Source organism: Maylandia zebra, linkage group LG1 (assembly GCF_041146795.1).
Source record: "Maylandia zebra isolate NMK-2024a linkage group LG1, Mzebra_GT3a, whole genome shotgun sequence".
Lineage (NCBI taxonomy): Eukaryota > Metazoa > Chordata > Actinopteri > Cichliformes > Cichlidae > Maylandia > Maylandia zebra.
The window spans coordinates 37,259,824-37,287,639 of record NC_135167.1 but is presented as its reverse complement, the minus strand read 5'-3'; the positions used below and the strand labels follow the sequence as shown (position 1 = coordinate 37,287,639).

General features: G+C 42.2%; 1 protein-coding gene across 2 annotated transcripts; it reads right to left on the bottom strand.

The window, feature by feature from the left end:
* Positions 1–87: 87 nt before the first annotated feature.
* drd4b (dopamine receptor D4b) lies at positions 88–27,816 on the bottom strand. Of its 2 annotated transcripts, none has more exons than XM_076885751.1 (4): positions 27,253–27,816; positions 25,351–25,463; positions 23,129–23,721; positions 88–560 (listed from the first exon to the last, which is right to left on the bottom strand). In XM_076885751.1, the coding sequence occupies exons 1-4, from the start codon at positions 27,499–27,501 to the stop codon at positions 499–501; spliced, it is 1,017 nt and encodes a 338-aa protein (XP_076741866.1). In that variant the 5' UTR covers positions 27,502–27,816; the 3' UTR covers positions 88–498. The 2 variants fall into 2 exon arrangements, with proteins under 2 accessions (XP_076741866.1, XP_004566436.1); XM_004566379.2 differs by lacking the exon at positions 88–560 and adding an exon at positions 10,018–12,565.

The window sequence follows — 27,816 nt, the reverse complement described above, 5'->3', positions numbered from 1 at the left end:
CCACATTCATAGGAACGCCAATGCATTTAATAACCACACTCTTTTTTTCTTTTCTAGTTGTGGTTTCAAAAAATAGAATAGAATAGAGTAGAATAGCCCTTTATTGTCATTGTACATGTACCGTGAAATTATGGGGTTTGTGTTACAGTGGGGTCAAAAGAGTAACTTTTTAAAAGTTTGTTCAGAAATATCACAACAACAATTTTGTAGACTAGTATAATAATCTTTTGCAAACAACTGTAGTCATTAGCTGATGAGTCCAACCAACCTTTAGGGACAACACATCAAAGCTTTCCCTTACTCATTGCAGCAAGGGGGTCATTCTGCAATAGATCAATGGGAAGAACAAGATCTGGGCAATCAACACCTACGCCCTGCCGGTCCTCAGATACCCTGCTGGGATAATCGGCTGGGAAAGGAGGAAACAGGAGCTACTGACAAGACGCTAAAGGTCCTTACCACGCATGTGTGCTGGGTCCCAGTCATTTACAGAGGGGTTCACATCCAACACCCTGAGACTGTAGAAGCAGGAGGCTCAGGACTAGTGAGTGTCAGAAACACTATCAATGATGAAACAAAGATCTGTCAGTACACCGGGACAACCGAGGAACCTGAGAAAAAAGAGGAGCAGGAACAGAACTGGCACCTGAATAGCATGTACCACAGGCATATAGAAGAAATCCTACCAACGGCTGGATGAACTCTGACTGAAACACAGCACATAGGCACTAATCATGGCGGCAGGAACAAGTTCTAAGTGCAAGACTAAGGTCAGTAGAGGGTTAGGGTGTCTACCACATCAGGCAAGACCCCAGATGCACGCTCTGTAAAGACAATTCGGCACACAACACCAGGGTGTAAGAAGCTAACAGGCAGGGCATACTTGGAATGGCACAACTAGTGTACAGGAACATCTGTCCCGAGTATCACTTGGAAGTCCTGAGGTCAGAATGGGATCAGCTAGAAAGCTAAGATCTTGTTTGACTTCCATATACAGATGGATAAACTAGCAAATGGTTAACCAACCAAACATAGTAGTGGTGGACTAGCAGAAGAAGACCGTAGTGATAGATGTAGTTATGCTAAGGAGGAGCATATATGGTCATATTTGGTCATACACACACATACATAGATCAATTTTTTTTTTATAATTACTTTTTGGTGTGAGTTTAACATTCCTGCATAAAATCTGTAAGCACTTTAAAGTAAAGGGGAAGAGAATGGTTAAAGCAATTAAATAAACTAAAAATGAATGACATCAATAACAGCATGTTGTAATTCCAAGGTTTCTAATTAATAGAAACTTTGTGGGAATGAACAGGTTCATGTTGGGGACTGGGGAGTGCAGTGAGGAGTCATAGAAACAGTCCAGCAGGTAAAACAAACAAGCTGATGTTGTTTTAGAAACGGGAAAATTACCAACAGCACCTCCAGCTCAGGGAACATCCATTTATAGTCTTGGGAAATCTGGTCCTAAGTGGTCGTCATGGAAGAGTTGCAGGCAAAAAGCCATAAAAAAGAAACAGCAGTTGGTTCCCTGCAATTAAGTCATTATTAGCTCTAAAATTGTAATTATAATTATATTTCTTTCCTATCAGGTCTGCATTTCTGGTTGTTTAGTACTCTGCTTGATGGTAGGGGAAAAGATTATCAGTAGAGGTATGCTGATGTTTTGGACTGATTGTCAAGGTAGCACAGTACACTCTTTAACCCAGGAGACACAGAAACAGGGTTTTCATGATAACAGGGTTCTTGCTGATCGGAGCTGGCTTGGCCCTGACTTATCGAAGAATTAAGGAAGCGGAACCGGCTGTTCAAACCCCCACAAGGCTGCCCGCTGGGATTGAAATGATGGGGCGAGGCATGAGTTTCTAAAAATGGGCTCATTGAGTGCAGCACGGAGAAGATCTTGGAGAACGCACGGCTGCTGTGAATACTCAGAACAAGACCTCTGAGTGAAAAACTGGATTACATCTGGAGGGGCTAGCTCGAATAACACCTTTGAGCGCAAATTCGATCACATCTTGGGAAGTGCACTGCAGTCGTAAGTTCTCAGGACCTGCTCTTTGAGCAAAAAGAATGACAACATCACGGAACGTAAGTTTGGATAACATCATAGAAAGCTCACAGCTCTCCAACGGGAGATTGAGAGACCAGTGTTGGACTGTTAGAACAGCTCTGAAATTCATATGAGTTGTTTGCACTAAAGTAAAAACTATCATCACTTCATGTGGAGACCCCTTCGGCGCCAGCTGCGGCCTCAAGGCTGGAGCTGAACAAAACGCCCTGATAACGACTGTGTTTATACTGTTCCCCCCATTCCATGCAAGGCCACCTGGGTTGGCTGGAAGACTGTTTACTTAGCCTGGCAGGGCGAAGGACACTGTCTCAGCTGAACTCTGGACACACACACACACACACACACTGATATGCACACACTGATCCCCCCTCCCTTTCCAAACGCCTTCGATGCTTGTGCCCTACCGAGGAAGATGGCAGTCGACTGGACCAGCGCAGACATGCTGCAGGACCGGATGAGCTGTCTACACCGGCTCTCTCTTACCCTTTACCCTTTACTGCTTGTCTTGTGTTTCTATGGTGTATTGATAGTCATGTGCTTTTTGTGCTGAGGTGTTTTTTTCTGTTATCAAACTGTTCTCCCAGTAGGAGCTCAGTCTGAGTGGAGTTTTTTTTCTCTCCTCCTCTTACCTCATGTTATGTATTTTCGTTGTTTTTTTCCTATCAGCCTACCTCTCTGACATGTCTCCCCAATGTGATGTTTGTGTAAAGTTGGTCAGAAGGTTCCTTTGTAAGTGCGCATGCACCATTAGCGTGCTGCCTGCTGTAACCCTAATTTCCATCGGGATTAATAAAGTATTCTGATTCGGAAAGAGTACTCAGGATTATTGATGCTCACAAAGCAGGAGAAGGATATGCAAAGTTATCACTGTGTTTCCAAGTGTCACTAAGTGGAGTGGGAAGAATGATCAAGAAATTTAAAGAGCCACAGAGTGGAGAAGATGCCTGACAGAGTAAAAGATTTAAAGTCTGTGAACTAGTGAGAAAAGACTGAGGTTGTGTAGCTCTTTGCATACATTTATATTTGTTTACCACTTTTTAAAGCTGAAGTATGATTGTTATAAAACACGTTTTCAGTAAAAAACTGTTGCAGTCTAGAATGTTCTGTTTGAAAAAAGGTAAATAAGCTTAAGAAGCTATAAAAAGACTTTTTGGTCAATAATGTGTTTTTTTTTCCTTTTTTCACATTTGATTAAATTTCTTCGTTGTCAACACTTTATTGGTTTTCTTTTCTATAGAAAGAATTCATCATTCACTGATTGTGGCTTTTTCACTGGAGCATCTGCTGACATTTTTTTTAACATGAATATCGTTGGGACAAAACTCCCAACAGTTCCTGGTGACAAGCTTCTGTTACTTTTAGAAACACTCGAGATAAAACATGAACAATGGAGATGTAAAAACTTTGTTCTCTTCACGGGGAGATAATCTGTACCTACCCTAATGTTCAATTTGCACATCTCAGTTGGGTGCCTATTAAAGGTATATTTTTACACCTGGTGTAAGACATTTTCCTTTTTCCAATTACTTTGCCTTTCACTTATAAGAAATGATACTGGGGAGTTAAAATTGTGTCTGTTCAGTTTTCTTATTCAGTCCACTCTGTTCCACTTTTCTCTCAGAGTGATAAAAAAAACCTGCACTGCACCTCGTTTAAATTTAGGGATTCCTAAACGAACAAGGACTCACACTGCTCCCTGTGCTGTGATATGACCATAGAAAAGAACAGAGGAGGTCATGTGATTCTGCTGTTGTTGCTTTTTAAATTTAATTGAATTTATATATTTTTATCTCCAACTTGAACATAACACTGGAGCTTAACTGTAAGTTTTGAAATGACAACATAACCTGGGATTTAATTTACACAACATGACCACAAAGAAGCTACAAGACAAACATCTACACACACGCACACCTCACACATAGTGAGGTGTGTGTTCACACCGACCGCGATAGAGACGGCCAGAGCGTCAGGTTTACATGTAAAGTCAATGGAAAAAGCGCGATGACACGCGACTGCGTGTCCTGCGAAAATTTGGAAGCAGATTTGCGTCGCGAAAACGCGTGAAACGGGCGTCAGTGTAGCGCGTCTGGCGCGTTTGGCTCGCGAATAAAACCACGCGCGTCAGTTTTTGTGTTGCATTTTGTGCACACGCGCGTTTTGCGTCTACCGCTCGAGTTGGAAAAATCTGAACTCCAGCGTCAAATCGCGCCGCGACAACCAATCAGGAGCCTGGTTACATGGCTCTGACCTAGGTCAAAGGGCCAGGTCGAGCCAAAGCCCTTTATACTATGTGAGTGAAGTTGGCCCCCCCACCTTCTTCAAATCCAACAAAAGTGGTATCAAACATTTGTGCTACGTTTGTGCTGGTTTGTGCTGCAAAATTTTTCGTTTGTGCTACTATCATTTTGTTTAAAAGGAAAAAGCTGAAAATTTAAATAGTTAAAAGTTGAAATGTGAATAGTTGGTTTTTGTATTATATGATTTATTTATTACATTTTATGTGGAGTGAATAAATAAAAGTATATTTACGGTGGCCCCTACAGACAAAACACGCGCAAACTCCAAAACACGTACAAAACACAACAGAAGTGCTCCAGGATGCTAGGGAGCAGTGTTGAGCTTTTGTTACCTAGAGGCTACACAAGGCAGCAAGTACCAATGACCGGATTTGGTGTGTGGTAGTAACAGGTAAATGAACTTTTTTTAAAAAATTATTTGAATATATGATGTTGAAAATATGTTGTGTATTCTATTGCTCTAGTCTTCTTCTGCTTGTTTTCTTTTTTTCTCAACAGGTGATCCAGGAAAAGAGGGGAAAAAAAGGTGATGAAGCAGATTTTCATTGTCTTTTCTCTCTATCTCTTTTCTCCTTTTTCTTTCCCTCTCCTTCTGTTAACTTTCTTCTGAACTTTTCTTCTTGTTTTTCTTTCCCGTCCCCGAGTCCAGTCTGGCCTGATTACAATAACTTAACTAATAAAAATAACTAATAAAGATCAAATAAACTATGACAATCAAGTGGACCAGTATAGCAAAAGGCCCACTTGGGAAAGTAAATGTGTTGGGCATTTTTCTTGGCCTTCAGACAATAATTCTGATCGCTACAGTGCCAGACAGGACACAAAAATAAATTAATTAATTAATTTAAAAAAATTATATTTGAATATATTTGTGTGCTTGTGTATAAATACACAAACAATACACACATGCTTCCAACTGTGTAATTTAAGTGATCTAGGCAGCTGTTTTGGAAGTTCAGTTAATGCTAGAAATGTGTTTTGGAGTTTGTACGTGTTTTGTCTCTAGGGACCACCACATATATTTATATATAAACATATATAAATAAAACCACTTTGTTTTACATTAGTAATTCCTTTTGTGCATAATTTTATATTGTTGTTAATAATAAATGAATTAAAGCAACAAAACAACCTGAAGAGCCGGTTCTCTAAAAAGAGCCGGAAATCCCATCACCACACACACACACACACACACACACACACACACACACACACACACACGCACACTGTGAGATTATTATTCTGTCATATGTTATCTTATGCCTGTAATCAAAATGAGTGACTTATTATACTGCTGTAAGCCGCATCACACTTATTATAGAGAAAATGATCAATGTGTAATTTTAGTTTGCATTACACTTCTGGATGAAGAAAATGTGAAAAATCCTTAGATTTATTAGATAGGTTTATATTGTCCTATGCTGTTGATTTACTGTGAATGAGTTACACTGTTTCATGACATTTCATACTGCTGAGTTAAGGAGAGAATATTGTGTGCAGAGGGCCTTGGTTTCTGATAATGCAGGAGACGGATCACATTCCACAGGAGTTTCACCCCCTGTACTCTGTAAGCAGAGAGACAGGGAGCCAAGGTCATAAGTCAGGCTCAGCTAGGAGTTAGAAAACATGTGAATGTTAGGTTTTTACGACTAGGTGGGGGCCATCAGAGGCTGTAAGAGTTTGAGTAACCCTCCACCAGTTTGAGATTTGCTGTGTCCCTCTGCATGCATGTCTCCCCATCCGGATGGTTTATGCTCATAAAGTGTTGAATTGTATGGAATAAAAGATTGTTGATTGAGCATTTATACACCGAGTATTGTCCTTCCTTCAGCCCAAAGATTGAAAGAATTGGGAGGATTTAACAGCACACAAGGTGATTTTGCAGAGACATGGGAAGATGCCCAGCAGCATCTTTAGCTCAGAATTAGCAGAAACCAGAGGGACTTCAACACAACCATTTATAGTCTGGAGTAATAATGTGAAATATGATTTCCATGGAAGACTTGCAGCCAACAGAACGTTCGTCATATATGGAAATAAAGCCAACGAACCCGCTGCAGCAGCTGATTCTCTGGACTTACAAGTCGTAATACTGAATGAGCATTTAAGATGAACGTCTGTGACTGGGAACCAGTTCAGTGTGTAGCCTGCGTCTTGCCCTGTGACAGCTATGATAGGCTTTGCCCCCCACGACCCTGAATAAAGGTTAAGAAGATGGATGGAGTCTGTGTTCAAAGGTGAAACAGAGAGAATGAGGGAGGTAAAAGTTTTTAGGAGTCTTGGTACTACTTGTCTTACTTGTGTTAGTGCTAAGAAGTAAAGACGGATTCGTTTTCCTCACATGGGGAAGTGGTCCAGAATTCATTTTGCAACATGCAGAATCAATATTTAGAGATATTCTGTAAAGCTCTAAAAATACTTGTTTAATGTTCTCCAAGATGACAGAACAACCTATACGCCACAGCTGAAGTGCAACCAGGAGAACTGGTGTGGATTTAAAAGGAGCTCACACAAAATGCTGAGGAAATCTTTGGCTCCCATCAGAATGATGAAGCAGAGGCGGAGGCAGACATTTGATACACCTGGGGCTTAGCCCTAAAGGGTAGTATGCATGTGGGATTGGGGGGGGGGGGGGGGGGGGTGTTGTTTATAGGCTCTGTTTTGAGTTTTGTTCAAAAGAGAATGACTTCATATAGGGAAAAATATATATCACTGATCCAGAATTAAAACAGGACTACAACAGCTCAAAATCAGGACTACTTAGGACTTAACCAAGACAGACCCAGAATCAGAACTAGATGATAGTAGCACTAAAAATCATCATAGACCTGCACTACACCTGCTCTTGTTCCTCTCTCCCTCTCTCTCCCTCTCTGTTCCTCTCTCTCTCTCTCTCTCTCTCTCTCTCTCTCTCTCTCTCTCTCTCAAACACCAACATCATCAAATATACAGTTGAAACCAGATGTTTAAATACTCTTCAGATAAAAACACTTTTTTAATTGTAACATCAAATCAGAATCAGAATCAGAATCAGAATCAGAATACTTTATTGATCCCTGGGGGAAATTATTTTTTGTTACAGTGCTCCATTTTAAACCAACATTAAGACAAGACAGACAATACGCTAACTAAGAATAGTACAATAAATAAATGTTTATTTTTTTTAGATTGATAAATATAAAAAACATATTTGTTAACTTTAAGAGTAAAGAGAGAAACTATCTGTATTTCTTAATTGTAAATGGCACCAAATTGTATTCAAATTGAGCCACACTTATGGAGCTCCACAGTTCTGTTCCTGGTGTTTTGGTTGACATCTCTTGATTTTCCCATGTCACAGAAACAGGCTCTGTGTTTTGCCTTATATGCATCCACAGCTGTGCCACCAATTTACTCACATGGACTCTACTAACCAATCAGAAGCTTCTTCAGCTCAGAATGGAATCGTCTGCAGTTTTCTTATTAATGAACAATAAACTTAGTGTACATGTAACCCTAAATTTGATGAAAGTGATAAAAATAGAAGCGCTGTCTCTCTTTATTCTGACATTTAACTAATTCAAAAGATATTTCAATATTTATTTATCCAAAACAAAACAAGTTTACTCTAAATTGATATTGTACAGTAAAAACATGTTCTTGTGTTTTCCATAAAGTGTATGTAAATATCTGGTTTCAGCTGTGAATGTACTGCTGTGTGTTGAAGTTCCTCTTGTTTTGCATAGAAATATACTGAACAACATACAAAGCATAATATATAAAATAACATCTACCTGAGTTTTTTCTTTGAAAGAAGCTCCTTATGTCCATTCTTGTATATCAGTGCATTACTGAAACCGATTTATTTAGCCGTGGAGGGTAACAACTGAAAATATGAAATAAACACACATGTAAGCTAAGACTCTCTAAAGAAACAGCATTGTTGTTGTTCCGCTTTTCATTCCTTTTCATTCATTTGTTGATTCACTCGAAGAGAAAGTAACGTAAAATTGGTCAAGTGATCAGTTTGATATCAATCTTTCGTGATTCACCGTCATATTTACATTATTTGTACAGTACGAATGATTTGCTTTGGTACCTGGTCAAACGTCAGTTCTCCTCTGTCTGCCTCCCTGCGCTTCTCCAACAGCGCACTCGCAGACAGCAGCTGCCCCCGCCCCCTCCCTTAGTGCCTGAGCTTGGATCATACCAATATTAGGGGGGATTTACGCACAGTCATAAATTCCCACAGTGTGCGCTATGTGCTTCGAATATTGTGTGTAGTTTTTGTTTTATACAGTTGTCAGCCAGGCATCTAACTATGAAAAAATTACACTCCAAAAGACCCCGGGCTTCTGAAAAAACAACCCGGGCTTAAGCCCAGTAAGCCACCCCCCCGCTCCGCCACTGTGACTGTGATGAAGTGAAGCTGGTCAGCCAGACACAGATAACAAAACTATTAAACCGCCCACAATGACACACAACATGACCAAAAGGACAGAAAGCCATGTCAAAGAGAAACAGGAAACAGGTCCTAGATAGAGACATGACGGCCTCAAAGAGAAATAGCAGCAATGAGACAAAATGTTCTTATTAGGTTAATAACGTGACTATAAAGAGAGAGAATCGCCTGAAAAAGAACAAAATAACGATAGAGACATGACGACCTCAAACAAAATGACTACACAAAACTCCCTCGATTATAAACAAACAACTACCAAAGAGCCTCAAGAATAACTGCAAAGTGGTTACAAAAGCCTCATCATGCCTAAAGCTGGGCATACACGGTGCGATTTTGAGGTCATTTTGAGCTGATTTTTCAGTCGTGTGACCGTTTTAGGGATCGGCCCAAGTTTCGCCTTAATCATCGTGCGTCGTGCATCGTGTAGTATACGTGGGGTAACGAGAAGCGATTAACACCTCACGACCATGGAAATCATCAATCCTTTGGTCGTAAGAAAATCAAACCTGTTTGAAATCCTGTCGCCCCTCGTGAGGGTGTCACCGCAGCCTCTCACACTGCGCACGCACAAACACAGAAATGGAAGTGAAAAGATGGAGCAGCAGTGCAGCGTGTGATCTGGACACAAGCGACGGAGGCACAACTTGTAGAACTTTGGCTCATCCGAGCCTCTTCGATGTGGCCTCACAAAATTATCACGACCACAACAACCGTGAAAAGAGTTGGATGGACATTGGTGCTCAATTATGTTTTTCATTAGCAATTTAACAAAGTTGATGGTGGTGGTGGTATGTGTGTGCGTGTGTGTGCGTGTGTGTGTGTGTGTGAGTGAGAGAGGGAGAGAGAGCGAGAGAAGATATTGTGACCTTCTAACCCCTGCGAGTCAATCTTACAGTTTGAGCAGGAGCTGAAATAATCGTATGCTCAGCTTAAGAAAGACGCAAAATGATTTACTCGAGTAAAAAGGACACAGCTTATTTCTGAACTCCACCTTTATCAAAAATTTTGATTTTTACAAATGACACTAACATGCAGTACACAGTCCCTTCTCTCTCCATGAGAATGAGCTAAAACCACATCTGGGATGTGGTCTGTGTGCCTGGAACGACGTGTTCTGGCACATCCAACGATGCCATACACCCACCACGCCAACCTCAAACCGAGCTGATTAGATTTCAGATGAAGGCCACTAAAGATGAGCTTTTAGAAAGATGAAACATTTTATTAGAAACTTTCCCACTTAAAGTGTGGATGTGGCATACAGTAGGCACAGTCAGTAACAAAACACAGAGTGGTAATGATACCACTCACAAAACGTGGAAAAACTTTCTGTGAGCTTTCATTCAGCATCAAGCACACTGGAAATACACCAATGACCAAATAAAATTGCAACGTCTACAGCTGTTTTTAAGATTTTTCGGTATTATTCAGCAATAATGTGCTTTAACTGGAATCTTGTGAGACAGCAATAGTTGTTTTATCTTATATTCCTGTAATATTGCTCTAGGAACAATAACAATATTAGCATGGTTTCTTACATTAACAACAAATGCTCGTTAAAATGGCACACATTTTCATTATATTATGCCTTGAACTAAACCAACAAGAATGTCTTCTTACAGTATCAGAAAACTATTGTAATTTTCTTCCCCTTACAACATGCATTACAATCATACTACATATTATGTGTCTATATGTGAAAGAAAATGTAGAAAATAATGTTTGCAGAAGGAACATGTGGTATCTTAAGTATCATAAGCTGCTGTTATTTAGCAATTTAAAAAGAATTATTAATACCACTCATTTCCTGTAATAATGAGAAGTTGAGCAAATATAGTATATATAACAAAACTTTATGTAGACGTGCAGTTCCTTCAGCGCTGAAGCAGAGAAAGGAATAAATTACTCATTATTTCCACGACAGCTTACATTTTTTTGCATGTGTTTTAGATGGATCAATTCTATCATGATGGACAAGAACATCCTTTGAATTTAAGGCATAAAGCTACTAATATTATATGAATCATTTCATTATTACATATCTTAAAATTACTTTAAAGCAGTTAAAGTAAGCTAGTTTCGACTGTGCTATATTCAGTGTTGTATACCATTGAAGAGGTTCACACCAGCTCATTAGATGTCAGCAGTTCATGACTAAATATTGTTATCTTTCACACTTTGGGTCTCGTTCCAAAATCCTCTTTCTCTGAAGGAAAAACATTTTTCCATTTTCAGCTAAAATCAGTTAGGCAGTTACAATGCTTAACTGTACCTGACAATTCATACGACAAGATCTGATGCACAGTTTTACAGATTAGCCATGCCTGATCTAGAAGCAGTCTAAATTGAACTGATGTGAACTTTTCATTATATCAAAAAATTTATTCAGTCTGTTATGTATGGAAACACTTGAATGGTTTCTTACCTGAAGATAGAATAAACACAACATCATTATATCCTTCCACTCAGTCAAACACACTCACAGAGGTTGTTTAGCTCAGCTATGATCAGCATAAAGGCTGGAAAAGGTCGCACACTAGATTCTAGACTGGTAATGTAAAGGAGGCAATACAGTCTTCTGAGCAGAGTCAAAGTAGGACTTGTAACCCTACATAGTGCATCTTGCTGTGCCACTAATCACATCTAATACTATAAAAGTCTTTATTCAGTGGGTAACTCATAAGCGAGCACTGATTACTAATTCTGCTTCTAATGACTGAAAATTGCTACTATGTGGCCGAGATGACGATAATTCAGAGCTGTACAATGTTTTTAATGTTTCTATTCTTTCCAGCCTTTAGCCTAAGCTAAGCTATACTGAGCTAAGCTAAGCTACTCTGAGCTAAGTTAAGCTAGGCAGCTGCTGGCTGTAGCTTCATATTTACCACACAAACATGAGACCGGTGTTTATCTTCTTTATCTGTCTGCAAGAAACACATCATGCCAAACTGTTGCTTTATGCTTATTCATAACAGTAGGCATGAGTGGCTGATTTTAGACAAGTTTTTGCTCTTGAAGCTGCTTTTAGCTGCTTGTCATTCTGCTCTGTTGAAGCTTACTCAGTCTTTCCGTATAGTTGGAGATGTTTTGAGATGCTCATGTCCTTCTGTGGAACTGGCTCACAGTAACCCCAGCCAGCCAAGGCTGATGGACAGTATATTCCAAAAAAAGTGCCATGTAGACAAAGTGAAATCTCTGTTTTCAATAAGGGAGGCTGTGTTCATCTGTTTTCTGTAGCTTTCCACAAATGCACTGTTAGTTTTTTCTAGGCCGTAATTCGTGGGGATCACAAAATCACGTCATCAACGGAGAAAACAGACCCAGATATGGAATTTATAAGATCAGTATTTGCAACTTAGAAACAATCTTAATAAGTTGTCAGCAAGCCACTATCAACCATAAGTAAGTGGTTAAACTGAAAACCTCTGACTTTCCAGCAGAAGTCATATGCTGTAAATCCTGTAAATCCTTCCAAAACCCATTCCCAGTCTTCTCATTCCGCCTTCAGCTCACTGCAGAGTCTGTGGTGGGAAATCTGTTGTCAGCAGCAGCTGCGGAAGCATTTCTTGAAGAATTTCTTGAACTCTGTGTTGAACATGGTGTAAATTATGGGGTTGAGAGCACTGTTGACGTAGCCCAACCAGGTGACAGTGCTCATTAGACCAGGATGGATGCTGCATGTCAGACACACGGCTCGCATCGTATGGACCACAAAGAATGGAGTCCAGCAGAACAAGAAGCAACCTGTGGAGAGCGTACAAAAGGGAAATCAAGTTTCTTTTCACTTTAAGTTGTAACTGACAGATTCATATGAGCATACACACACACCAGTCAAAGGTCTGGACAGCACTCCATCACTCTTTGGTCTAACAGCCCTCACACAGCCTGGAGGTGTGTTTGGGGTCATTGTCCTGTTGAAAAATAAATGATGGGATGCATGCCGCAGTAGGATGCTGTGGTAGCCATGCTGGTTCAATATGCCTTCAATTTTAAATAAATCCCCATCAGTGTCACCAGCAAAGCTCCCCCACACCATCACATCTGCTCCTCCATGTTTCACAGTAGGAACCATCGTTTCCCTTTTCTGTGTCACACAAAGACACGGCAGGTGGAACCAAAGATCTCAAATGTGGATTCATTAGACCAAAGCACAGATTTCCACTGGTCTGATGTCCACTCCTTCTGTTTCTTGGCCCAAACAAATCCCTTCTGCTTGTTTCTTTTTCTTGGTGGTGGTTAAAATGGTGTCTTAACAGGATGCCATGTAGTTTCTTAGCAGCTATTTGCCCATAAAGGAATTATGTAATTTTCCAGACTGACTGAGCTTCAGTTCTTAAAGTAATGATGGATTGTCATTTCTCTTTTCTCAGCTGATTGGTTCTTGCCATAATATGAATTCTAACAGTTGTCAAATAGAGCTGTCAGCTGTGTACCAACCTGACTGCTGCACAACAAAACTAATGGTCCCAACTCCATAAAGAAGGCAAGAAATTCCACAAATGAACCCTGACAGGCACACCTGTGAGGTGAAACCATCTCAGGTGACTAAGTAAGTAAGTAAGTAAAGTTTATTTATATAGCACCCTTCACAGACATATGTCACAAAGTGCTTTACAAGGTAAAAACATAATACAGTCATAAAATACACCATGAAAACCCTGGTCTAATTAAAAGCTTTTTGAAATAAAAATGTCTTTAGCTGCTTTTTGAAGGTCTCCACTGAGTCCAAACCCCGTAGAAATAGGGGAAGTGCATTCCGCAATCTGGGTGCAACAGCTTGGAAAGATCGGTCCCCTCGGGTTTTAAAACGAGTGTGGGGGACCACTAAAAGGGTTTGGTTTGCTGACCTCAGGTTACGAGTGGAGGTATGTGTATGAATCAGATCAGCAATGTGGGGGGGGTGCCTGTCTCTGTAATGCTCTAAAAGTTAAAACTAGAATTTTAAAATGGAACCTGAATCTGATTGGTAGCCAGTGCAGCGACTTTAAAACAGGGGTCATATGAGCACCCTTGTTCGAGCGGGTCAGTAGCCTCGCTGCAGAGTTTTGAACAACCTGTAGGTGGGCTAGCCCTTTCATGTTTAAACAAGTAAACAGGCTGTTACAGTAGTCAAGTCTTGTAGAGATAAAAGCATGTATTATCATCTCGAGTTCACTTGTTGACACGATGGATCTAAGTTTAGAAATGTTCCTCAGGTGAAAAAAGCAGGTTCTTACTGTCTGATTTAAATGCCCCTCCAAAGAAAAAGCTTCATCAAAAATGACACCCAAGTTTCTAAGGTTATGTTTCTGTGAGGAACCTAAGTCACCCAGTCGCCGTTTAATATCAGGTATTGCACTGCCTGGTGCAATAATCAGAGTTTCTGTTTTGGCCGGGTTTAGCTGTAAGCAGTTATTGTTCAACCATTGTTTAATGTTGGTTAAACAGTCAATCAGATTGGAGAGCTTATGAGCTTCAGCAGGCTTAAACGAATAATGTAGCTGAATATCGTCAGCAAAAAGATGATAAGATACTTCAGGAAACTGCTGTATTATCTGACTTAAAGGAAGAATGTATATTAAAAACAGAATAGGTCCCAGCACAGAGCCCTGAGGAACTCCACACAACAACTCTGTAGATTCCGACATGATCTGGTCTGCAGACACACTAAAACTCCTTTCAGATATATAAGATGAAAACCAGTCTAGAACAGAGCCAGACATCCCAACCAGGTCTCTCAGTCTGTTTATCAGGATGGTATGGTTGACTGTATCAAAGGCTGAGGTGAGGTCTAACAAGACTAGGACTGTGTATTCTCCGGAGTCTGCTGACATCATAATATCATCAGTAACTTTCAGTAGTGCTGTCTCAGTGGAATGCAATTTACGGAACCCAGATTGAAAACGGTCATGGATGTTATATTTCTCCAAGTATGCCGTAAAGTGGACAGCTACTGCCTTCTCAAGGAGTTTTGACATAAATGGGAGTTTGGAGATAGGTCTTAAATTTTGAAGTAGTGTTGGGTCCAGGTTGGGTTTTTTGAGCCTTGGTTCCACAATGGCATGTTTAAAAAAGCTGGGGAACACCCCAGTCTGAAGAGAAACATTAAAAAGGTTCACAACCCAAGGACCAATGGTGTCAAAGGCATTAATAAAAAGCTTAGTGGGGATAATGTCTGAGGGGCTCTCGGACGGCTTCATTTTGTCAACCAGGGCTGCTATTTCATCATATGTTACTGTTGTAAAAGTCGACCAGGAGTACAAAGGGAGTGCCTGACTCGGAGAACAAGAAAGCTTTGGGGAGATTTTAGCATTGATGTCGTTAATCTTATTAAAAAATCGGAGGAGTTTATTACTATCTACTTTAGAGTGTACATCTAAAGGTACCACATCTGGGGAGACAATAGCACTAACTTTGTCAAAAAGAAACTTGGGATTTCTCTTGTTTTTTGTTATGAGTCTAGAAAAATATTCTGATCTAACAGTTCTCACTGTGTCATTTAAGGAGAGCATGAGATCTCGAAGATGGAGCCTGTGTACGTCAAGTTTGGTTTTCTTCCATAGTCGTTCTATTTTGCGGCATATTCTCCTTAAGTTTAAGATAGACTCATTTATCCAAGGGCATGTCTTCTTTTGTAAAGCCGAGCTTGTTTTAATAGGTGCCACTTGATCCAAAATGGATGTGCATTCCCTATTAAAAGACTGAATAAGAACATTTACATCATTTCCGGTAACAAGTGGAGACCTGTCAAACATAATGGAGAACCTCTCAGCAGTAGTCTCAGTTATTATGCGTCTATGAGTTTTTAACTTCACAGGCGTCTGTTTAGAGCTAAAATTAAGTTCAACAAAGATACAGTTATGATCACTCAAATGTACATCCTCAGCAAACACATTGCCAATGTTGAGGCCAAAGGAAAAAACAAGGTCCAAGGTATGGCCTTTTACATGGGTTGGACCGGAGACATGTTGGACAAAGTTAAAAGACTCGGATATAGATAGAAGTTCAGCTGCAGAGTTAGATGAGGCATCATCAATATGAATGTTATAATCCCCAAGAATTAAAGCTTTCTCCAGCTTGATAATAGAAGATAAGAAGTCCATAAAATCCTTTAAGAACTCAGTAGCAGGGCCAGGAGGGCGATAGACTAAAACACAATGAAAGATGTTCGTAGAGCCCACCTTAATTGTTTGCGACTCAAAGAAAGAATAGTTTTCAGTTTGCATACCTCTGCAGGTGAAACTGTCCTTAAAGACAACGGCAAGACCTCCACCACGGCGACCTAAATGGGGGGCGCCCAAGTAAGAGCAGTCTGCAGGACGCAGTTCATTTAGGTGAATAAATTCGCCATCCCTCTGCCATGTTTCGGTGAGAAACAGAAAGTCCAGGCTTTTCCTTGTGAAGAGCTCATTCAGAGAGAAGGATTTGTTTGCGATGGAGCGGGCGTTCAAGAGCGCGATCCGATTAAAAGCTGACAGCGCAGGTTTCCCATCAGCTTGTCGGAGTGGAATTGACAGCAAACACCGTGCCCGCACGCGAGGTCTCCAGCAGCGCCACGGAACCGGCGGGGCCAACCACCGGTTGTGCGATGCGGGCTGTGAGGGCGCAGCGGTGGGGAGATAATCGGCAAAATCCAGAGCATCAGATGGGCAGGATCCACGCTGTAGTGGCTGCAAGTACGTGTTTCCAATCAAATCCGGAAGGGTAACTGGCAGCAGAAACCGGGGACGCCTCCAGACGAGTCGGGAAATCTCCGATCTGTAGTCTCGTCTGATGTGTACCTGGATGCCGGCCCTACAGCCTCTTTTCCTCGATTTCTTCTTGGAATTGCTTAGGGCACGTTTCGCAGGTAGCAAGAAGTAATCCAGTGAGGTGGAAGAGTGCACAAATGGTGGGGGAAAAGTTTTTCTATAACTGTCCCAGTCATCATAAAGACGTTCCATAGAGTCTTTGATGTGGAGCAAGGAAGAACGGTCGTAAATCACAGCAGCATAGCGCCATATATTAAACGTCAGGGCTGATATAAAAGCATAAAATACAACACAGCATAGGCAGGTAGACGGCAAGCCGAGCAAAGGCGCCATCTTCCTGTCACAGTCCTGTCACAGTCGTCACGCATGAAGCTCACTGAAAGAAGGCCGAGGGTTTGCAGAGCTGTCACTAAAGGGTGGCCACAGCATGTCTTTATCCTGTCTTCCTTCTCTCACCCCAACCAATCACAGCAGATGGCCCCGCCCCTCCCTGAGCCTGGTTCTGTCGGAGGTTTCTTCCTGTTAAAAGGGAGTTTTTCCTTCCCACTGTCGCCAAAGTGCTTGCTCATAGGGGGTCATATGATCGTTGGGTTTTTCTCTGTATCTATTATTGTAGGGTCTGCCTTACAATATAAAGCACCTTGAGGCAACTGTTGTGATTTGGTGCTGTATAAATAAAACTGAATTGAATTGAATTAAAGCGCTGTCAGGAATCTGAAATATAGAGTTATGAATCTTTTTTTTCTTTGCTACAAAAAACCCAAAAACAAATTCCGCCACTCTGAACGTCTCCGTGTGGTCAACAGCAGACACACATTATGCCCCTATCGTGGTCTAAATCAATCAGAGACAGTCAGGGGCGGGGCCTCTCTGATTGGCCGTGGTCCAGATATTCCCGTAGTCCTTCGTGTGTACATTTGATTTGAATAGAGAGGTGAGTAGCTTGAATAAAGCGATATCGATTCATTAAATCCTGAATTGACATTTAAATATAAACTTATTTTGCCAGAAACGCCAGAATTTCAGGTTAAAGCTCATAAAACTATTTCAACAACAACCAAACAGTAAATGAGAGCAGGTACACGGACTCCACACAAAGACGTAAACGCAGAGCAGACCCCACGCAACAGAATCAGCTTTCTCTTTCTCGGCTTTCTCACCCGACGGCCCGTAGACAGACAAGCCGTCGGGGCTGAAAGCCGACAGCTCACCGATTCTGATGCATCGGGTCCGCGCTGTGTTTACGTCTTTTTTGCGCTAGAGTCTGAGCTGCAGGTTTTGTCTCTCTCCAACCAAAATTCATTGAACCAGCAGCAAAAGAAGATCAAACTACGCTTCACATTTGATAAACATCGTCATGAATTCACTCTGACTTTTGCTGTTTTGCTTCCACCGCGATAAAATCACACTTCATGCACAGCGCTCTCTCTCTCTCTCTCAAATTGGGGTGATCGCGGCTCAAGAGTTGGGAGTTCGCCTTGTAATCGGAAGGTTGCCGGTTCGAGCCCCGGCTTGGACAGTCTCGGTCGTTGTGTCCTTGGGCAAGACACTTCACCCGTTGCCTACTGGTGGTGGTCAGAGGGCCCGGTGGCGCCAGTGTCCGGCAGCCTCGCCTCTGTCAGTGCGCCCCAGGGTGGCTGTGGCTACAATGTAGCTGCCATCACCAGTGTGTGAATGGGTGGATGACTGGATATGTAAAGCGCTTTGGGGTCCTTAGGGACTAGTAAAGCGCTATATAAATACAGGCCATTTACCATTCAAATCTCTGTTTTCTGCATTATTCATTCGCTTATTACCCATCAGTCTACTGTTGTTTACAGCGCTGTCGGCCGCTGTCTTTTTTTTCTTTTTTTTAATCTTTTTACTTAAATGACCTCGGACAGGAATTTAAACATTTTAAAATTATGCAAAATGCAGAATTTTTTAAGGTTATCTGCTATAAAAAGCCAGGCCAGGAAAATCTGCTTCATGTTTTTCTGAGTTTTATCCTCCGTTACTTTGACACAAAGGCCTCTGCTGTGATGCTCACATCTCTGATAAAGTCTCACAAGTGTCAGTACTGATAAATGATCAGAATTATAATATTTCTGACTGTCTGAGGCAAAGTTGAATCAAATCGGGACTTTGTGAATTGGAATCGAATGGATTATAGAAATCAGTGATGATACCCAGCCCTAGCCTAAGAAAAGGTGCACCAGTGCAACCGTGGCAAAAAGTTAGTCTAGAGCCCTGTGAGTGTGTATATATATAAATATATACATGGAGAGAGAGAGAGAGAGAGAGAGAGAGAGAGAGAGAGAGAGAGATACTGATAATGACTGACATTTGGATAATGAGTAGTATTGTAGCTTCCAAATCTGACTCCCCCACACATCCCTTTCTGGGTCAGGTTGACCTGCCGTTAGTCCTGTAGTGTCTGTGTGTGTGTGTGTGTGTGTGTGTGTGTGTGTGTGTGGCAGGTGTATTGGAACCAGAGCTTTAGCAGCTGCAGCTTACTCAGTCATCAAGCCCTTTAAATACCCGGCTCTGCCACTTCCACTCAGCCTGACTGTAGACTTGGCTAACTGTCAGTGTCTGTATGCGTCACACCAAACCTAGACCAGGCAAGTCTTCTTTTGTCATAAATGTGCATCCCCCACTTTCCTCTCATTAAACGGCCATCCCACAGCTCTTTGCTCATTGAACCATAACAACACAGCAGCCTCCCAGTGTGTATATTCTGCTAGTCTATTAAACGCCTGCTCTATTCTACCAAACTAGTTACTCATCCATAGCTCCAGCTGTCCATATGCCAGGCTAAACTCGTCTCCAGCTAGCTCTCAGTCAACAACAAGCTCCCAAAACCAAAATTCCCTTGTTTTTCCTGCTTTTTCTTACAGTTGTCCAATCTTTTAGTGGTCTGTGTAACAGCTACCACTTGTCTGTACAGAAAACCTACAGTGATAGTGACAAAGTCAGCAGCTGGCCACAAGTATTAAATATGGTCACAATCTTTGTTTCTGTTCCTCAGGTGTTGGGTTAAGTAATGGTTTGAAAAGGGCATTTACCTACAAATGTGACGCCCCCGTGGCACTGATATTAGTAGTCAGCACTGCTGCCTCACAGCAAGAAAGTCTTGGGTTGAAATCTGTTGCTCATCTGACCCTTTGGTGTGGAGTGTGAATGGTTCTGTGTCATTCTGTGACAGACCAGTGACCTCCACAGGTGAAGCACACACACACACACACACACACACACACACACACACACACACACACACACACACACAAAAGATCAAATTCACTGTAAGATGGCCCGTAAGGATTTGCCACGGAGGAAAAACTAAAGAGAAGAGAGATGGTTTTCTTTGCCGCCACAGAGTGAGTAATGGTTTCAGCCTGACCACAGGACATTCTTTCAGAGTTAATTTAATATGTAAAAAATGTGATACACTGTGATACACTATTAAAGGTTTCTGTTAGGTTCACTCTCACAATATGCATTTATAACAAACCAAAGGACTGAATGACTGAAATGTGATTACGCACTCAACTGTATGATATGTGCATAGTCTACATAGATATGTCTGTGAAGGTTCTCAGTCATCCAGGTCATCGTAGTCAAAGGAGCTTGCAAAGAAAAGCGTCTGGACTTCTTTAAGTTGCTTGAAGACGTTTCACCTCTCATCCAAGAAGCTTCTTCAGTTCTAAGGTCAAATGGTGGAGAGTCCCAGATATAAACCTAGTGGGAGTTTCCCCCCACAGAGGGACAAAAGGACCCCCTGATGATCCTCTAATCGCCTGAGCCAAGGTGTGAAACTGGGTGTGGGTCCCAATCAGCCAGAGTTGTTTCGAAAATGTGTTGGCTTGATTGTCAGCAATGAAGAGTTTGTAAACATCTGGTTTCAACTGTATATTTGATGATGTTGGTGTTTGAGAGAGAGAGAGAGAGAGAGAGAGAGAGAGAGAGAGAGAGAGAGAGAGAGGAACAGAGAGGGAGAGAGAGGAACAGAGAGGGAGAGAGAGCGAGAGAGAGAGGAACAGAGAGAGGGAAAGAGAGAGAGGAACAGAGAGGGAGAGAGAGCGAGAGAGAGAGGAACAGAGAGAGAGAGAGCGAGAGAGAGAGGAACAGAGAGAGAGAGAGAGAGAGGGAGAGAGAGAGGAACAGAGAGAGCGAGAGAGAGAGAGAGAGAGAGAGGAACAGAGAGAGCGAGAGAGAGAGAGAGAGAGAGGAACAGAGAGAGCGAGAGAGAGAGAGAGAGGAACAGAGAGAGAGAGAGAGAGAGGAACAGAGAGAGCGAGAGAGAGAGAGAGAGAGAGAGGAACAGAGAGAGCGAGAGAGAGAGAGAGAGGAACAGAGAGAGAGAGAGAGAGAGGAACAGAGAGAGCGAGAGAGAGAGAGAGAGGAACAGAGAGAGAGAGGGAGAGAGAGAGGAACAGAGAGAGCGAGAGAGAGAGAGAGAGAGAGAGAGAGAGGAACAGAGAGAGCGAGAGAGAGAGAGAGAGGAACAGAGAGAGAGAGAGAGAGAGAGAGAGAGGAACAGAGAGAGCGAGAGAGAGAGAGAGAGGAACAGAGAGAGAGAGAGAGAGAGGAACAGAGAGAGCGAGAGAGAGAGAGAGAGAGAGAGGAACAGAGAGAGCGAGAGAGAGAGAGAGGAACAGAGAGAGAGAGAGAGAGAGGAACAGAGAGAGCGAGAGAGAGAGAGAGAGGAACAGAGAGAGAGAGAGAGAGAGAGAGAGAGAGAGAGAGGAACAGAGAGAGAGAGAGAGGAACAGAGAGAGAGAGAGAGAGAGAGAGAGAGAGAGAGGAACAGAGAGAGAGAGAGAGAGAGAGAGAGAGAGAGAGGAACAGAGAGAGAGAGAGAGAGAGAGAGAGAGAGGAACAGAGAGAGAGAGAGAGAGAGAGAGGAACAGAGAGAGAGAGAGAGAGAGGAACAGAGAGAGAGAGAGAGAGAGAGAGAGGAACAGAGAGAGAGAGAGAGAGAGGAACAGAGAGAGAGAGAGAGAGAGAGAGAGAGGAACAGAGGGAGAGAGAGAGGAACAGAGAGAGAGAGAGGAACAGAGAGAGAGAGAGGAACAAGAGCAGGTGAGACACACATGTTAGTCAAATGGTTGTTTACCAAAAGTATCACTGTATCATAGGTCCTCATGTATCTCGTACCTAGTGTTTCTTTTTAGGTTTGCTATTTTTCAAATTCTATATTTATTGAGTTTTGCAGGCTTGTTTGCACAACAAGGATAAATAATTATATAAACGTTTCTGAATCTAAATAGTGGACTTTGGTAGAATTAAAAAATAAGTGTAGTGCAGGTCTATGATGATTTTTAGTGCTACTATCATCTAGTTCTGATTCTGGGTCTGTCTTGTCATTTAGTTTTGAACAAAACTCAAAACAGAGCCTATAAACACCCCCCCCCCCCCCCCCCCCCCCCCCCCCCCCGTAATCCGCCTCTGTTATTGGTTATAAAAAACGGGGCCTTCACTATGAAAGACTGAATCAGTCTCTGCCTGTACTTTAAAAATAACCTCAAGCTGGCTACAACAAGATAAGAAACACATTTTAATAAGTTACTGTAAAAGTAGAACAATTCAAATGAGTCATCTTGTCCACGTCTGCCATCGGCCTCGCTCTCTTCCAGCATTCGCACTGCTCCAATCTGCAGCTCCACATTCGGTCTCTGCTCAGTTCAGCTGCGGTTGGACATCTAGATTGTTGGCCTGTAAGTCTAGATTCTGCTATGCAGGTGTGTCACTGGTTTATAATCTGTGACAGACGTGCACAATACAAGCTTCTTTGTGTAACCAAAATGAGAAGAAACAGCAGTTTTCTGTGTTTCAGTATCTTTGTCCAACAAGCTGTAACTGAGTAACTATGGAAGCTCAGCCACATAATAGGAAAAGATCCATGTTATTGGAAGAGATACATAAAAATATAAACCAAGCCCTGGACGGGCTTTCGTTTGTTCAACAGCAACATTCAGCTAACATTATTTATATTAGATTAGAAAGATTATAAAACCTAGTTCACTGTTACACTTGTATTAAAGGTCATACTCCCCATGAGAAAGTGTCCTAAATCAGTTTTAACTTGATTTCATTTATAGTTGAGGCTTTTCGGCTTACACCAGAATTATGTCAGCTTCATTTGCAGCCTCTGAGGTTGCAGCACAGCTCGTGCGTGCTTGGACGGAGGCATCATAAGAGAACTGTGACACGCTGCTTTCTGCTTTTCCCAAAACATTTCTGATGCCAGCTGACCAACAGGAAATGAGCTCAGGAAACTCTGATTCGTCTCCCTTTTTAGCGATCACAACACAAACCTCCTGTCGACTCGAATCATTGATGTGAATGATTGAACGGATGAATGAACGTAAACCGAGCGACAGCGAAAAGCCTGCTAGAAATAACAGGAACACTTAGGTCAACGTGTTTCGACAGCAGGCAGAGGAGCTACAGATCAAATCCTACAGTGCAGGTTATCACAGCAGCGCTGCTTCTGTCAACTATCCACCCAGAGTTGTAAAACACTGATTTGGACTAAAGCTTGGTAACACTAACGGTCCTCGGGTGCTGCTGGCTCACCAATAAAGGCACTCACCTACTACGACAGGCAGGACCTTCATAGCTTTCCTCTCCCTGCTGTTGAGCTTGGCTCTCGTCTTCATTTGCTGCTGGCTGAAGGTCAGCGTAGGCACCGAGTTCTCTCTGTACTGCCGTGGATAAGGAATCTCCTGTTGTATGTAGTCGCCAGAATCATCCATGCGAGACTGGGCTAGATCTCTCTCAATAATCCTGGGCAGAGGCATGGGCAGAGGTCCAGGGATGGTGCCCGGCACTGGGGCGAGGGTCGTGGTGATGGCGGCGTGCTGCAGCTTCCTGCAGGCCTCGATGCTGCTTCGTAGTTTGGCCTTACGGGTCTCCTCCCAGCGACGCAGCCCGCGGAAAACCCCAAAGTAGAGCAGGACCATGATGGGGCAAGGAATGAAGAAGGAGCAGACTGAGGAATACACCACATAGTTGTTGTCCTCCAATTTACACTCTGTGGGATCACGGTTAGGTACGTTGTTGATGCCAAATATGACAGGCGAGGCCACTGCTAAGGCCAGCAGCCAGGTGGCAGATAGCAGGATGATCTGACGATGGTCCACATGTTTGCGGTTGTAGTTTAGTGGAATGGACACGGCAATAAACCTGCAGAAAGAAAGAAGCGTTCACAAGGATATGTTTAACATCATGATCTCAAGCGCTTGGAAGCATTTTGGTTTCCATTCGTAGTCTATGTGTAGTCCAAATTTGATTGTCTAATCATTTTTAGTAAAGCTATCATTAAATACATTAAATACTGGTAAATAGTCTTTTGGTAAGTAAAAGAAGTAAAATAATCTAAACTTTGTCCTAGGAAACATTTAGCTTTTGTCCACTTCTGACAGGAAGTCTCAGCCTGGTTCACAACACTGGAAAAAACTGTTATTCTTACAGTAACACAGCTGTTCAGAGTTTATATTGCATGATTTTCATTTCAGTATTTCCTGTTACTTCAAATGTATAAGGTTAAAAATGTAAATTTCAGTGTCAAAGCTGAATTATTCTGAGTTACAAAAATAATTCTCTGTCCTCGTGTCACTGAGCAAAGACTCCGGAGACTAATTCAGTCATAGTTACTGTCAAGTTATACTTTTTACCTTGATCGATCACGCTGGGTACGTAAGCGTTGTTTGGAGGTTTTAAATAAAAAGATAGACCTGGGAGCTTTGACAGTCATTTGTAAAGTGGACTCAGTCTATTAAAGGCTTTGGATGACTGTCTGCTGACATTTAGACAAACACAGGGACAAAATTTTTAGCCCCTCTATGAAAATTTCATTTAAAAAAATTGATGTTAAACAGAGTAAGGTTTTCACGCAGCTTTTCCTCTGGCCTATCCCAGCAGTCTTAGGGTGTGAGGCACCCTGGACAGGTCGCCAGTCTGTCGCAGGACTAACACAGATAACTATTTAACCTAACCCCACTAACTGCATGTCTTTGGACTGTGGGAGACGTGGGAGTACCGGGGGACAACATGCAAACTCCACACAGAAGGACCCCGGCCTGATGGTGATCCTGAACTCAGGATGACTTTACTCACTGGCTGCAGTGCTCAAGAGTAATATTTTGTGGTGGCTGTGCCTTTGAGAGAATTCAAAAAACTATTTTGATTCATTACAACCTCCCATGGCGCAACATTGATTTAACTTGGCAAACGAATATATCCGTCCTAAGCAGCTATATTTTCTGTCATTTTATTTTAGCTGTAATGATTTATAGTAAATCAGGCTTTTTGAAAAGCTGCAGTGACCTTGGACCTTTTCATGCTCTCCCGTAAATGATGAGTTCTCTTCCAAATCACCAAAGTTGCAAAGTTAAAGCTACAACAGCCATATTAATGGTTAATTCACCAGACTGAAATAACCTGACATTGGCCTTTAAAAATAGAGAAATTTCAGTTTAGTGTGGATGTGGTGATACAGAAAGTCCACGAAACATTTGTTTTAATGCTTGTTTTTAACTTGAATTTCAGTTTGGAACTTAATTATTTTATAGGAAACAAAATGTGAGGAGTATATCTGGATTACACTGTTATCTGAATGAAATAACTATATGATGAAATTCCCTTTTTAATATTACGTTTTCTTCTTTGTAGCAAGTATTTGTGTCCAGAACAGCTGAAGGATTAATCATAGTATCTGCTGTGTTTTTGTTAGTTTTCACCTTTCAGACTCATCTTCATCGAATGCCTTTGACAGTAAAAGCAAGCATGTAGGAGCAACGTAAAGAGGTATACCTGTCCACACTGATAGCACAGAGGTTAAATATTGATGCGGTGCACAGCATCACATCCATGGTCATCAGGCCATCACACATCAGCATGTTTAAGGACCAGACTCCACCCTGAAACTGCACACACATAAACAAACACAAAAACACACAAACCTTGAGTCAAAAGAAACTCACTGCAAATATTCCCAATCCTCTTGTCTTAGTGCCACAAACGTTCCTGCATGAAGCATGACTCTGTCCCCTGACTTCTTCAGCAAGCACAGTAGGCGTTAACTTTCAGACAGACTTTCTAATCCAGTGACTGTATGTGGACAAAGCACTGGTGTGAAGATTAACTGGCTGTGACCACTGGCACAGATAACAAGATCTCAAATGCAGCTAGTTAAGGAGGATTTAAGGGGAAGCCTCAGCAGGGCGTCTCTATTATATTTAGACAGGCAGGCATGCAGGCAGGTGGCTCCTGATACTGAAGGCAAGGCTACATCCTGGTCTTTTGCCTGCAGATGTTGTGAATTATGGGTCGTACCTTTTCTCAACACCAGAATAAAGCTCCCACTGTCTCCCCTCGGTCTTTATTTATCCTGATGAAAGACGAACAGCCGTCTCTGTTTTATGATGCTCTTTTTCTGATGAGTATAATTAGCTACCTCGCTAAGTCACAACAATCTGAGTGTTAATCCTCCAGAATTGTTATAATTAATAAACACCTGAATTCAAGACAACAGCTTTCTGTCCACTAGTACTTTAGGGCTCACACATTATTAGAAACTGAAGCGTCACATTTTGCATCTTTTTGCAGTCCTTTTGCCATTTTCTTTTGGTAATCATTTTACCGATATGTGCTGATTTTGTCACTCTGCGGTTTCTTTTGTATCTCTGTTTGCATCTTTGTTATTTTGCATCTGCGTGCATCTGCGTGCGATTGTGGCTCAAGAGTTGGGAGTTCACCTTGTAATTGGAAGGTTGCCGGTTCAAGCCCCGGCTTGGACAGTCTCGGTCGTTGTGTCCTTGGGCAAGACACTTCACCCGTTGCCTACTGGTGGTGGTCAGTGCGCCCCAGGGTGGCTGTGGCTACAATGTAGCTGCCATCACCAGTGTGTGAATGTGTGGATGACTGGATATGTAAAGCGCTTTGGGGTCCTTAGGGACTAGTAAGCGCTGTATAAATGCAGGCCATTTACCATATATTTGGAGTTGTTATTTTCTGTGTTTCCATGCTCTTTTCTTTAGCCTCCTGACATCCACATATGTGGACATCACATTTTGGGCTGTCTAGACCAAAATACTAAATTTTGCTCTACAAGGGCCTGATGTCCACTAACGAGGACGTTTTACTGACACTGTTCTATTGAAATTTAAAACCGATGTCCTCATATGTGGCTCTCATTTTTCTCAGAAACAAAAATCAGGTAAAATAACAAAAAAAATTCTTTGTTTTTACATTCATCAGGTCCCAATCAGCCCAAATAGCAAAGAGAAATTAAAAATGCATGCTGTGGAAGAGTTCGGGTCTTATGAGGTTAAGGGTATTTTAGACGGGTTTGGAGTCTAAAGTTTGCATTTTACTGTTTTTTGTAGCAAGCATGTGTTTTTTTCCCCAGTTTTGCTATTTTTGCACAGTGGTTTGTACGTCTTGGTTACGTCTATTACGTCTATAGTCTCCAGGCCTTTAAAGTTCTTATGGGCACCTTGGATTTTGTGAAGTCTTGAAGCCACACTGTGCGGCCTTCAGTCTTTATATATTTTTCATTTCCTCTTGGTTAATGTTGCATCTGAACTGCAGGAGATGTAGAGATACCTGCTTATCTTCTGTCTGACGCTTTCTTCGAGTCACAGTCAGACTCATCTGCACGCATGCTGTACTAAATGCTGACCTGATAAGCCTGTTGGGTAATACGGCTCTTACCTCTGCGTAAACGAAGAGAGGGAGAACCAGCACCGCCAGCAGCAGGTCTGCAAATGCCAGACTCACTATAAAGTAGTTTGTAGTGGTTTTTAAAGCTTTCTCCAAGTAAACGCTTATACACACGAGCACATTTCCACAGGTGACGACGATGATCAAGAAAATCCCGAAAATGAGAGCTGGGAAGTTTAAATGTTTGACGGCGGCCGCCGGCAGGGTGTCGTTGTTAAAATCCGTGAAGTTGTCCGACATGGTCGCCGGTGTTGCACCGTGCGCCGCAGACTGACGGGCTCCTTGTCCTACGAAGAGTTTCCTCCAGGGTAGTTTTCATCTATAAGCCGTTAAGGAAAGCAGAAGGTTTCCAGATGAAGTCGGGCTAAGTTGTTCTCCGTGGACGCGCATCCACGGCGCCCAGTGTGCGCACTGAAACCGATGCGCAAAGCCACACCGCTCGATGTAACCACGTTACCAGCCCTTAGGAACCCTTTCTTCAAATTTGACCGGCTGTCAAATGTGGATTCTCTGATAATTGCTCGCTACTGAAGGGGTAGCTGTGCAAAGTGGACG